The sequence below is a fragment of the Phyllostomus hastatus genome, unplaced genomic scaffold (assembly GCF_019186645.2).
Source record: "Phyllostomus hastatus isolate PE091 unplaced genomic scaffold, TTU_PhHast_1.1 phas_contig_399, whole genome shotgun sequence".
Lineage (NCBI taxonomy): Eukaryota > Metazoa > Chordata > Mammalia > Chiroptera > Phyllostomidae > Phyllostomus > Phyllostomus hastatus.
Genome location: NW_025333871.1, coordinates 176,520 through 190,212, shown reverse-complemented (window position 1 = coordinate 190,212; position 13,693 = coordinate 176,520). Strand labels below are relative to the sequence as shown.

At 48.2% G+C, this 13,693-nt stretch overlaps 1 protein-coding gene across 9 annotated transcripts in view; it reads left to right on the top strand.

The window, feature by feature from the left end:
• PPFIBP2 (PPFIA binding protein 2) overlaps window positions 1-13,693 on the top strand; it is a 129,347-nt gene that overhangs the window by 107,267 nt on the left and 8,387 nt on the right. For 5 of the 9 annotated variants that reach the window (XM_045842468.1, XM_045842469.1, XM_045842471.1 and 2 more), the window contains 10 exons: window positions 859-934; window positions 2,321-2,424; window positions 4,262-4,329; window positions 5,818-5,875; window positions 6,820-6,861; window positions 9,668-9,806; window positions 10,970-11,002; window positions 11,429-11,570; window positions 12,200-12,328; window positions 13,402-13,552. In XM_045842468.1, coding sequence (XP_045698424.1) covers window positions 859-934; window positions 2,321-2,424; window positions 4,262-4,329; window positions 5,818-5,875; window positions 6,820-6,861; window positions 9,668-9,806; window positions 10,970-11,002; window positions 11,429-11,570; window positions 12,200-12,328; window positions 13,402-13,552 — 942 coding nt within the window. The remainder of the gene's footprint in view (window positions 1-858; window positions 935-2,320; window positions 2,425-4,261; window positions 4,330-5,817; window positions 5,876-6,819; window positions 6,862-9,667; window positions 9,807-10,969; window positions 11,003-11,428; window positions 11,571-12,199; window positions 12,329-13,401; window positions 13,553-13,693) is intronic. The other 4 variants (XM_045842472.1, XM_045842475.1, XM_045842473.1 and 1 more) reach the window with 1 other exon arrangement.

Genomic DNA, 13,693 nt, shown 5'->3' with positions numbered 1-13,693 from the left:
CCAGTGTGGTTACAGGTTAGAGCTACTGCTTAGCCTCCTAGCAAAACTCGTGTATAGTCCACCTGTCTCCCACATGTGTGACCCACTGATAGACCCGTCACAGAGACACTGGGCAGCATGTTGCTTACCCTGCCGTCATATATTCTTCACATGTAATTCCCTCGTAATCATGAAATAAATCTATACATATAGAAGACCCACCTGGCACACACATCAGCTTGGAAGGATCACACACCCGAATTTTTCAGATGAGGAAACAGACTCAAAGTACTTTAGTAGTTTTGCCCAAGGTCGGGTAATAGCAGACGGCAGAGCTAGAGTTTATACCAGTTTGTCTTACTCCAGGATCTGTGTGGCCTCCCAAGTTCCTAGGCCTCTGCTGAAAAAAGTAGACCCTCTGGGAATGTCCTTTGTTGTGTGAGGAACCCCAGACTCCTAAAGAACAGGCAAAAATATTTGGATAAATGGACATTTTTATTTTAATCTTCTCATTTTTTGTGTGTGTAGCTCCAGAGGACAAAATTTGGATCAGGAGGCAAATTTTAATGGTTACCTCAGGAGGGTGGGGGGACCGTGAGTTTCTGCTTCTGGAACTGTTTCAGCCCCTCAAAGGCCCTGCAGACAGGGATTGTTTTATGGCTAGAGACTGGACTCAGCCTTCAGGGAGAGGCAAGTGTGCTTGCAGCCGCCTGGGAGGCAGACTACTGAGAAGCCAGGCCCTGGGATGGGCCCAGACACCGTGTTTCCACACGGCATCCCCTCTCAGTGGGCGCAGAGCACAGCCCGGGCCCCCAGATGAACTCACCAGAGGTGCCAGTGGTGGTGTTCACATGTGGGTTTGCTCTTGCACTGTGACAGGACCGTCGGATAGAGGAGCTCACAGTGCTGTTAAACCAGTACCGAAGGGTGAAGGAGATCGTGCTGGCAACTCAAGGTAAAAGCACCATTTTCCCTCGGAGGTATTCCAGCTACTGGAGGTTAAATCCAGGGGCAGTCTGGCCAGAAGATTCTTTATCTTGAGTTGGGGAAGACCCTCTGCTAGAGGACAGAACTGGTTAGACTGTCTGGAATTGTAGGAAATTGGCAGCTGTTAAGATTTCCTGAAATTTTGCCTTAGAATAGAAAAATACCGAATAAAATGAAGCATTGCTCCTCCCTCCCCCACCTCCCATCATGTATGGTGAGGTCACAGTTAGTGATAGCAGTGACAGTGATTAATGCCTTGTACTTTTCACAAGCTGTTTTTGGCTGGGATTCTATTTTGGAATCAAATGCAAAATGGAGAACATTGTTCCAACTGTAAAGATTTTGCAATCTACAACATCTGAAATAAAAAAGGCATCATGCAATCCAAAACAAATAAATAAATAAATAAGACCTCCAGAAATGTCCAGTGGCATTCAGTTCAGAACTCTCAAGGACTATCAAGATCACCAAGAAAATCAAGCCTTCAAATTGAGCCCTTGGGAGCCCCCACCCTTGGAGGATCTCCTAAGCATCTTCCCAGGTTACCCCTTGGAGAGTCAGTGAGTGGAATCAAATCTGGGTCAGAAATCAGCTCAGTGCCCTTGTTGGGGATTAAAGCTTGTCCACCTCCTGGAGAATGTGAAGGTCTCTCCAGCAGACTCCCCAGGGACTTAGGGAGGCTTCTATGAGTCTTTAGGTGCCTAGAATTCCACAGGAAATCACAGGGCAGGGATAACTGTTTGCATTTCATATTTGCTGTGCAGGCTGAACGCCACATGCAGGCAGCATTCATATTTTATGGGCAATGTGGGGCATGTGCCAGGCTGCCTGCCTTGTTGTTCACACTGTTGACCTGGGCTTCCATCACAGATCCTGAAGAAGCCGCTGTGTCTTTGGAGGGAGTGGCTTTGAGGGTACTCAGGAATCTCTGATTCTGGCTGCCTTATCTTAAGAAGAAACTGAGCCCCAAACTGAGTTATAACTGACTGGTCACTGCCCAGGGCCTGTAAGCCCCCTTCCTCCCACCCTACCCCTGTATGCATGTCACTGCCCCATTTTCTCTAATCTTTTGAGATCTTGGGTCAAGTCACTCTCAGGACCTGATTGCCTGTGGCTAAGGAGTCGTAAGGTTGGAGAGGGTTACCATGTGGTACGTTCTCTCTATTCCACACAGGAGCTTTGACCTTGAGACCTCCCCCTTGGCAGCCATTGCTCAGATGCCCCCAAGAATCTTCCAAATCACTCTTAATGCCCCTGTGTATATTGCTTAGTCTTTCTTCATGAAGAAAAAACAGCGTTAGACTTTTGTGTACAATTATAATAGTGACCATCTTTTGTGCATTAATACTTCCAGGGCCTTCAGAGAGAAGTCTTTCAATCAATGAGGAAGAGCTGGAAGGAAGTTTCAGAAAACGGAATACTACAAATAAAGGTCCCGAGGAATTATTTAAACCAGAGGTGCTGTGTTTACATCCATGATATAGGGTTTCAGCAGGTCCTAAGAGCTTACTTTGAGCATGGGGGAGGATCTAGTCAGGCAACTGTTAGGTATAGACCTTGACAGGTGAAAATTTAAATCAATGGAGTGGCCCTGGGGGCCTTGGGGAGAGAGGCCCAGGACAGCAGGGGGCCCAGGCACAGGTCTGTGTTCCGCTTGGGATACTGGACTTTCAAGGGTAGGAATTTTCTTTTTCAATCCAGTTTCTTTTTTTGTTTTGTCTTTCCTATTTGGAATGTAAGCATAGACCAAAAGTGTTGTCACTTTTACGTACCACTGTTTCTCCAAAGTTTGCAGTAATGCCTGGTACCCCGTAGAATTCAACAAATATTTCTTGAATGTATGGACGTGTCTTGCTCATTTAGAGGGATAACTACCAGTTTGGAGGTGATACATTCCTGCTTTACAAATGTCCCCTGTAGACCCTATAATCAGCATGTAGATTTTCCTTCTCTTCTTTTGCTTATTTTTATATGAACCTCTCTGAACTTAGGATAGGCACAAACAAGCAAACTCATACATAAGAGCTCAGGTAGAGAAGGAGCTTTAGTCTAGGATCTAAAAAATTCAAGAAACTCCAGGATAGCCAAACTGAAGAGGATCCTAGTGGTCTACGCTCAACCCTTGTAATTAAGGAAAGAGTAAAAGTGTCACCCGATGACCCAATTACCCAGTCAAAGCAAACATCCCAGATTGCTGGCAAGAAGAAGATAGCAGTAACTGATCCAGACTCAACTCCTCTGTGCGTCAGTGTGATGAGCACCGCATATGGCTCACTTCATTTAGTCCTCATGACACCCCATTGGGATTCTTATTTTATTGTGATAAAGCGGAGGTTAAGGGAGGCTAAGTGATCTGCTCTAGGTCACACAGCAATTAGATGGCAGAATCTTGACCTGAAGCTAGGTTTATTTGACCAAAAAGCCAGGGTTTAACAACTGTACTATGTTGCCAGGGCCCTTTCTACAGGAGACCAAAAAGACTCTGCACACTAGAGAAAAGAGGTGGTCTTTCCAGTCAGTTTAATACTGAAGACACAGGACTGCGTCCTTATGCACCACCATTAGCTCAAGTCCATGCCCCCTGTGATGCTCTCTCCTTTCTCACCTTGGTGAACCTGTTCTCAGTTCTTAAGAGTCAGCTCAAGTCACCTTCCCTCTGAAGCCTTCCTAACCTTCCCACCAGTGAGAGGAGCCTCTGCATCTTCTCTATCCCCATGTCATGTTACAGGTATTGGTGCCATAAGGACATGTCACATTGATCTTTTATCCTAATTAACTTGTCTGTCTCCCTGATATGGGGTGCGCTGGTCCCACACCTAGCTCCAGACCTGGCAGGTAGTAGATGGTGCTCACGTTTGCTGAGAGACTGTATCAGTTGCAGTGTTGCTCACTGCAAACAACAGAGGTCTACTCTGGCTAACCTATGCAAAAAAATATTTTTGGAAAGGTGAACAGTGGCTCACTAAATCAAAGGAGAAGCTGAAGGACTGAGCTCAGAAAGGGCAGGGGCAGCAAGAGCCCTGGGGCTCAAGTCTCAGAACTCTTGTCAGGACTCTGCTGCTAGGGTGAACTTAGGCCCAGGAAGGAGAGGCACGTTGACCCAGGTTGTTCATTTACACCCACCTCCTTTGTATCCTGAAAGAGCAAAGCACCAGAATTTGCGTAGCCACCGTGGCTGTACCCAGGGGCAAAAATGTAACTCCCAAGGAAAAATCATCCAAAGAAGGAGAAAGGGTGGTGGGTGGCCTCCAAACAGTGACTGTCCTCTATGACGACTCTTCTCTTTCTGATACAGTTGCCTCCAAGATGTAGCTCTCCCATAGGGGAGCCACCTCCGCTTCCACAGAAATCACTGGAAACCAGGTAGGAGGCCAAAGCATTTCCCCAGAGCCACTGTACCCTCAGGCCCCTCATGTGATGAGCATGACCAGCATGACCACCATGCCCTGGGCACACCTGCCCTGCCACCATCAGGACAGCAATCCAGGCCCCAGCAGCGGCTATAATGGCACCAAACACAAGCCATGCCTATCACCCCTGGCCACAGAGGGGCTCCCCTTCCCACAGCTGAGGGTCTGGGTCATTGTCACTGAGAAGAGCCCTGGCCAGGGGTGAGATCCTCAGAGGAGGGGTAGCTGCACCTCATCTGTGCCCTCCAGGGGTTCATCAGAGCTAAGAGGATATCATGATATGTGTGCTCTCAGGGTGAATCTAACCCTGGAATGAGCCATGCTCTCTAGGAAGGGTCATTTCTCCTACAGGGAAGTTGGTCCAGTTGCTTTAGGGAAGCTTTGCATAGCAATGAGCTTATAATGGGCTGCCCGGGGGGTCATTTGGCTGTCATCTGTCTGGTTCCCCCTAAAAAGAACCTATTTTGAGTTTCCTATGTCAGCCCCTGAGAGCACGTTTCCAAGTAATGGAGATACGGAGCTTCACGGCCCAGAGTAGGCTGTCTTTCAGCCATAGTGTCTGGAGAAGGTGGCTATCAGCATGATGGATGCTTCCCCAGAATGGTGCTGAGTCTCCAGAGCCTACACTCTCACAGCCCCACTTCCCAAAGGGCCAGTTTTCCATGAGCCTTTAGTCCCAGAGCAAGTGGTAGTGTCAAAGAGGGCAATGAGCCTGTCCTTAGTTTAGCAGAATAAGAAATTTGGTTTATGAGTTCACTCAGGAGGAAGTCATCACTGAATAACTCACACTGACCAGACTCAACAGGAGACTAGTATACAAACAGGTGCTGATTTATTCACATGAACTGAGAGCTATCACTGCCCAGGAGACTTGTCACAAGGTCACCTCATCTCTATCCAATTGGTGGTGCCCTTCTCTGTGAAACAGCACCTGAGAAAGCAAATTCCTCTGAGCAGACTGTCAGGATATACAGAGCCAGAGCAGAGGGTTGGGACATTCTGGCAGGTAATGCTTTGGGGCTGGCGCTGGCTGATGTGCTCGTCTCCACTCTAAAGTAATTTCGCCTCCCTGGATTACTCTTAGACCCCCAGACAAGGCAATACTGACACCTTTCCTCTCTTTGAGTCTGTAGACATTGGTCTTTTACAACCACAAAACAGTCAGCTCACATTAATGCAACGTAATTTAGTGTGTTCTAGCTTTTTGAGGAATGGACTTTTGATTTGGATTTAAGTGATGCTCTCATGCCCTCACCAACACATTGGCTGTCCCCAGATGGGCCAGTCTCATCTTACATGTAATGGTGATGATGAGAGGGTGGTTTTTCCCGACCTGACCCAGAGCCCAAGACAGACTACTGGTTAAACATTTGGAATGCCCTCTGCATGGACGATACTCCAAAACTTCTTCTCCAGGAACTCTTTCTTTGTGTTTTCCCAGGGCTCTGAAGAAACACTCCTGCAGTCTAGAAGACTTGAGAAGTGACTCTGTGGATAAGGTCAGCCCACCAGTCTCTCCATAAGTTTCCTGAGTTACTTCTTGGTACCCAGCACAGTACTGGGACACACAGGCGAGGTCCTGGTGCCCACCGTACAGAGGTTTTTATAAAGTTAACAGGGAGGCAGAAATTACACATTTTGAGAAAACTAGTCAGATGTGGCCCAAGGCATCATAGAGGCCAAGCAAGTCAGGAAATGCTGCCTGTGGCTGATGAGGAGGGCCTAGGCAGGTTCTGGGAAATGGGGAGCAAGAGGAGGTAAGGTCAGGATCACGAGGCATATCAAGCCCAAGAAGACCTCAAATACTGGCCCTGTATTCCTTAGGCACTAAGAGTATTACAGAGATTCTGAATGAGGAAGTAATGTGGGTAACGGAGGTGATCCCAGGAGTGAGCTACAGGATAATTGAGAAGATTGGAGAGGAAGCTTTTGCAAGAGTCTGGAAAGGTGCGGAGGGCTTTGTGGCCCCTTATAAGCATAGCTCTTGACAATGTGGGTGACCCCTGTGCTGAAGGAGGTGGCCACCGGCTCTTGAGTGAGGACATCGAGGACCAAGGGGTCCTGCCCTGATAAAGCACCTTCACTGAGCCCCACTGCATAGGACTCCTTGGTCTCCAGCAGTGCTCCAGCCTCCCTGGTGACCCAGTGGAAAACCGTAAGGGCTGGAGGTGACAGGAGCTGCGGGCCCATTCCATAGCTTTGCTCCATGGTCACGTGCCTCTTGCTCTTCCTGGTCAGACTTCTGGCAGCTGCCCAGGACATCTGTCTGTGGGATTGGACAGCAGTCTGTGTTTCCTGCCATGGATGGTGACTAGGATGGTGACATAGCAATAGGGAGGGAGAGGATGAGACTTGCAGATTCCAGCTGGTCCTGAGCTGTTGTTTATGACTAACACAGGTCTCTCTTTCTCCATATAATCGAAATCTTTTTGTCATTCCATAGTGTGCTGATGGGAACAAACTCTCCCCAGTGGGAGAGCCCAAGGTACGTTAAGTATATGTCCCTATCACCTGTATGTGATTGCATTGCTTCCTAGAGTGTTTTCATTTAGCACATTATAGCTTTTGTAACCTTAAAATATGCTAACTCTAAGGGGTAAGAGGGTAAGAGAAAAGACAAAAACTCCTGTTTTGTTGTATGTGCACCAACATGTGCTTTCCCCTCCAGTATCTGTGGGGAAGGGTTTCTGATTATCCTCTTTGTTCTGTAGGCTCAAAGAAATTCACCTTTAACCAGGCAACATAGATATGACCTTTGGGAAAGGGGTGTGCTCTCCGTACACAATTAAAGGAGTGTGGTAGCTCTCATTCTTTCTGTGCTCCTATGTCATGGTTAAAAACACAGAAGTGCACTCAGCATCAGCCACAAGAATCTTTCTGTAGCATCCCCTAACACTGGTGACTGAGAGCTTGTTACGCTGTAAGAAACGCCCTGTACTCTCTCCTGGCTCTGCTTCTGAGCCACATCTTCTGGGCTTCCCTAGCACGTGCCTCGCTGATACTGGCTCTCCCTCTGGGGCCTATGGCATAAGTCCTTCTCCCCTGCTCCTGACAGCTCTGGAATTTGAGTCCCTCGGGCCCACTCTGAGTGGGACATCCTCTCATGTGCACAGATCACAAACCTTTGGCATTCCTATCAGTCTCCTTGGATGGATCTTCTGACTGTGCCCTGGACCACACTTGTGCATGATGTCCTGATGGGTCTGCCCTGTGTCTTCCTCCATCTGGAGGCTGCTCTTGTATTGCTGTCACTCCAGGCCCTGGTACATGATCTTTTCCGTGCCTCTGTTTATGTGCTAGGCCTGAGGCAGGAATTGTTTTTCTCTATTTAGAAAAGATAAAAGGTTCTGAAAGGCTTAAGAGAAAGGGCTTTGTCTGAGTTGGTCTGACTCAATGCCTGGGCTCCTCCCACACCAGTATGCTGCCTCTGTGTGTTGGGCAATCAGTTATATGCTGCTGCCTGGCTGGGAGTTCTGTTCCTCCACAGCCCGGCATTCTCTTCTTGGAGACCAGGGAAGCAGGCCTGGTTCAAGCCTTTCTGTCTCCACTGTCCTCTCCTGACCTTCTCCTGCAATGAGTTCTTTCTTCTTACCTTTTCTTCTTGGCTGAACAGGGAGCTAAGAGCCCTTTCTGTTGCCTTCAGTTCGTTTTGTTGTCTTTGTCACTGGTCTGGCCACCTTTGAAGTCCATCCTTGGGTTAGGTCCACGTGCTTTATTTACATCAGCTCAGCAAGCTCCCAGGCCATGGCCATGGCAGTGGCCGTGGTTGACTCTGCCCTGTTGCAGGAGATTTCCAGTGATGACACAACTGGAAATCTGTTTTGAGTCTTCCTCACTCCTATATGTATAGTCATACCCTTCAATTGTCTAAGCTTTCTGAATTCTGACTTCCCCACAGTCAGTGGTTCATGGGCCTGACTATGCATCAGAATGATTGAGATGCTTGTTAAAAACACAGATTCCTAGAACCGAGTTGCAACTTGGAAATTTATATGGGTTTTGTAAGCACCCCACATGATTAGGAAGCAGCTAGTCCATGGACTAGTACTTGGAAACTGTTGATCTTAAGCCCATGGCCGAGCAGGTCCTGTCTCTACCTATGGCTCACTGTGAACTTAAAAATCACGTGGTCTCCATCACTCAGGTTCTGGTGATTTTTACTTCACCAGCCATTCTTTCAGAATTCTTTGAGAATTTACTTAACTTTTCCTATGTCCCTCCTTTCTGACTACTAATGCCCTATAAATGCCCAATGTCCAACAAATGAATTGGATTTCAAACAATTTCTAGGACATGCATTTGTAGGCAAACTGAATTCAGAAATGTATTGGGCACTTGGCTGCAAACTAAATACAACTTCAAAAGGTGTCTCAGTCGCAGAAGTGTCCTGTTTCTAATCTGACTTATCTGTTTTGACATCAGCTTTGCCTTCCATATTACTTTTCTTCTGAGTCCAACCAAGTGACAGGCAGTTGACTTCCTTTGTAATGTTGCTTTGATTTTTCGTGTTCTTTTATTTTTAGTCAAATGCATTCCACCATGTTTCCCTCAGGCTTGTGAATTTAGGGGCCATTATAACGTTCTTGACCCTAAGTCCAATTCTCCTTTCCCTTTTAATCAACTTGTGTCTTTGGGACACTTTCTATGACCTGGGCCCATTGGATCAGGCTAACCCTCATGCAGACTATGACCCTAAGTTCCTAGGGGACCCCATGTTGGCACGAAGGCTGCTCACTCATTTTCTATTGCCATCTCCCCCAAGTGCATACATACACCTTCTCATTTTGCCTTAATCTGATATTTTTCAAAGTTACTATTATCATAATATATAATAATTAACATATATATTAGCTATATATAACATATTAAATGTTATATATTATTATATAATAAAGCAATAGCTTTTATTATAATTCTGGCTTATATATTCAAAGAGCTCAAAGGGTAATTTACAGCCGTTAATTCACTGAGCCTCAGCACTAGACAGAATGCAAAGGCTCCCTTTGCAACATGGCTCCACTTTCTGCTTAGAGTCAGTTGCTGTCAGCCCTGAATTTGGCCTTCACTCCATCCCTGTGTCACTGTGTGTGGCCTTGGGCAAGTTTCTTCCTTTCTCAGAACTCTGGTCCCCTTGCCTGACATGGACTAAATGATCTTTGATGGATCTTTGAGTCTCCATGAGTGAAAAAAATGACTCTTGGAGAACAAGGAGTTGTTCCTACAGCCAGAGATTTCCTAACTGGGTTTGGGTCTGAGATTGACAGCTAATTCAGCACCTCTCCTTCCAACAGGACAGCCCTTTCCCGGCGGAGCACAAATACCCCACGTTGCCTGGGAAGCTTTCAGGAGCCATGCCCAATGGAGATGCTGCCAAATCTACTCCCCTTGCCTCTCAGCCTGACCCCACAGGAAACAGCCTGCTGAGGCTAAGTGAGTGTCCAGCCCCTGCGCTGGTGGCCCCTGGAGCAGTAGCCTTTGCACTTCCGATTGTTGCACAAGATTCTGTGCCCACCACTGCAGCCCACAGATGGGGCATGACGGGGGTTGGGGGGAATGGGACAACTCATACCGCTTCCCGAGACTCTGGCTCCCTGTTGGTGCAGAATGTTTCCTTCAGTAAACACCTCGAAGCCCAGAAAACCAAGGGGTATGCCCACCTTTTCTTTCCAGCTGCAATTACTCCACCCCTGTCTCTCTTCTTCTGTTCCTCCTCTCTTGAACCCCTTCCTGTCCTTCCCATCATTCCTCTTTTCCCTCCCTCTGACTCCCACTCTGCCCTTCCCATCCCTTTTTCTCCCTCCTCTGTCATCCTGATCTTCTCTTTCCTGTCTCTGCCTTCCTCTCTGCAGCCTCTCTATTTCCAGTAGGATGATATTATGGGCTCTTCCAAGGGAGAGCATTTCCTTAGAGAAATGGAATCAGTGGCCAGTGGGCAAGGATGTCAGTCCACAGGTATCCTTTTGGTGCTTAGGACCTGAGACCGTGGAGGTCTTTGCTGCTTTTCATGTGTAAAAGGCCCAACAGCAGCAGCCAATCAATGGGGCCCAGCAGGGAATGTCCCAGGCCTGGCAGGGCTCCCCTACCCCGACTCCTCACCCCCGGCTGTCCCTGTGCCAGCCCATGTGTTGGCTTCTGTCCTCGGCCAGTTCTGCCTTTGGCTGCGGGAACTCCAGATAAGCCCTTGAATGACTATGTCCTGGTGACACTCAGACTCTCGGCAGCTTTGAACATTCTAGTTTGACTAAATGAGCCCTGGCACCTGCCCAAGCTGTGTGGGTCCCAGTGTATTCAGCCCCTGCCATTCTCCCTCCCTATCCCTGTGTGTGGCTACTCCACCTGCCAGGAAGTGGCTCCAGGAGCATTTGGTCCCCTCACATGAAACTTCCTCTCAGTGCCCTGACCCTGTGGGCCGGCTTCGTCACCATGCACCCCTCCCTCCCTTCCTTGTGGGTTATTTTACTTTCTGTTTGAGTTTTTCTCTCTTGCTTGATGACTCTCTTGTTTATTTCTTTGCTTCCCTGTAACTCTGGTGGGCTGGACTTGGGCCTCTCTTGCTTCTTCATGTGGCTTCTCTGCTTCTTGGTTGGCTGGAGATCGTGGCCGGAGTGTCAGTGCCCCCGTATTAGGTACTGTACCCTTCCAGGTGAGGTGGAGAGTGAGATGCCCTGTTTCTCTACCCTGACACCCCCTCCCGAACACTCAGCCAGGTCCCCTCCCCCCATCTGCCTGCATTCTCCAGTCCCCCTTGGGAAAAAGAAAGCAAGCTCCTTGTTGGAATTACCTGCGAGTTCTTGAACCCCACACCTTTAGAATTTGAAGACATGAGCTCATCCAGATTTGAAATCTTAAGCTCACTAATATCTCAGAGAGAAACCTGGAGTGTGCTTGAGTCCCCTATTGAGATCTTGGTATGAAGTTCTTCCCTGAAGGCAGAGCTGGGCAGACTCTTCCCAACTCCCATTGAAGGGTGATGGCCCAGGCAGGGGGAGAAGTTTCTAAAGGTCATGTTCCCTTCCTCTCATTCACACTTCATCCCATCCTTTCACTCCCAGGAGACACAGAAAGTGGTTGGGACGACACTACTATGGCCAATGACTTCTCCTCCACGTCGTCTGGCACCGAGTCGGGCCCCCAGTCTCCCCTGACACCAGAGGGTAAACGGAGCCCCAAAGGCATCAGGAAATTCTGGGGAAAGTAAGTTGGTGGTGATGATCGTAAAGATATTGCCTGTAATTCATATTCTTCCTGGCTAGGCAAAGAGTCTACATAAACCCCTATTCAATTAGATGTTGGAACAGCAGTAAAAGTAGAGTGGTCATGTTTAGAGGCAAGAATTTGAGTGGCTTTTTGAGGGCTCAGAGGAAAGGAACTCGGAAAGGCACCTATTAAATACAGCCAGCTGCCTTGAATGTCATTCATTCTAGGCATCCCTACATCCCATACTCCCAAGCACATCTCTGCAGCTCAGCCAGCTGTGCCTTGGGGGAGACATGTGTGAGACCAATTTCTTCCTTTTTAGGGGTCAGTCTGTATCTTAATCTTTGAAGACAGAAAGCTGACCCAGCTGACTCAGTCTGTGAAATGACCAGAGTTCACTTTTCACTCCCATGGGGAGTAGCCCAAATCCCAGAGGCAGGAATAGAATTGAGGTTTGGGTCTGGCCAAGGAGCTGTCACAGGTCATGATCTTGACCTCTGGGGAGGCACTGGGAAGAGGTGTCATTGAATCCTGGGCCTGGCTGGTGTGGCCCTGTGTAGGAGGAGGGCACTGACTGCCTCTTGCAGACTGTCCCTGACAGTCTCCGTGGACGCCTCTCCACACAGAATCCGGAGAACTCAGTCAGGAAATTTCAACACTGATGCCCCAGGGGTGGCAGAATTTCGACGAGGAGGGCTCCGGGCAACTGCAGGGCCAAGACTCTCTAGGACCAGAGACCCGAAGGGTCAGAAAAGGTAAGGGTCTCTTTAGTCTACCTACAAAGAACCGTGCAAAAGCCTGGCCGGTTGGAGTGGGGGTGGGGGCTGGATGTGCCAGAGAATCAGTGGTGGAAGGCAGGAGCTCCTAGTGCAGAGCTTCCCAGCCTTCCCCATTTGACGCAAGTAGATGTCACTCAGAGGAAGAGGCAAGAGCATTTTCTTGTCATTCTGGCCCTTTAAGGAATTCTCTCACTTAAAGGACAACTCAACCAGGCATTTGAAAAAATATTTTTTAACCAGCATGTTAGGGGTACTTTCCTGGAAGGAATCTTTTGAAATAGGTAGTCTCCTAATATTCCATAAATCTCCATTGTATTAATTACTCCATTATTAAAATATGGCTTTTTTATAGGCTTTAATGTGAATGCCCCTAGTGTTTCTTTCATTAATAAATAAGGTATTAGCTGTTGTTGATTGGAGGAGTTTTCTTTTTTATGTTAGAGAACTGACCCCCATTTCCTAGTTTCTGAGTGTTTTCATAAAAACGGTGTTGAACCCTGTTGAAAGCATGGTTCAGTTGTGGCTCTTCATCCTAATGGGGCTTGTGACACATGTACACATGTGCCTGGACAGCAGCACATGTAAACATGGCCTCACAAGGATCATGTACCTGCCCCACACTCTCAGCACCTACAGATTTGCAGTTCAGACCAGGCGTTTTCACCAGAAACTCTAGCACGGGTGTCCAACCCTGTGGCCCATGGGCCGCATGTGGTGCAGAACGGCTATGAATGTGGCCCAACACAAAATCATAAATTTACTTAAAACCAACCTCCTTTTTCCTCATCAGTTTTCATTGGTGTTTGTATATTTAATGTGTGCCCCAAGACAACTCTTCTTCCTCCAGTGTGGCCCAGAGGTGCCAAAAGTTTTGACACCCCTGCGAGGCTACCTCAAATGAGTGTGCTGTAGTGGAATTTTTTTCAGCTAGATCCCATGGTGGGGATCATTTGTTAAAACATCGTTCCCCTTTTTGTGAGGTTCAGTTAGGTTTGGATGGAGCCTCTGGCCCTCCCACTAACGGGACAGGGTGTTTTCCTGCTTCCCAGTGACGCCAATGCCCCCTTCGCCCAGTGGAGCACAGAACGCGTGTGTGCATGGCTGGAGGACTTCGGCCTGGCTCAGTACGTGATCTTTGCCAGGCAGTGGGTGACTTCTGGCCACACTTTACTGACAGCTACCCCTCAGGACATGGAAAAGGTAAGGGCTGAGCCTGAGACCGGGAGATTCCCGTTTTTCCCCAAATCAATGCCTGGGGAGGTGAACCCACCCACCCTGCCCCACTCCTCCTCCACCCTCAATCCACATACAGGGGAGTGGAGAGAGGAAGCAAGACTCCAT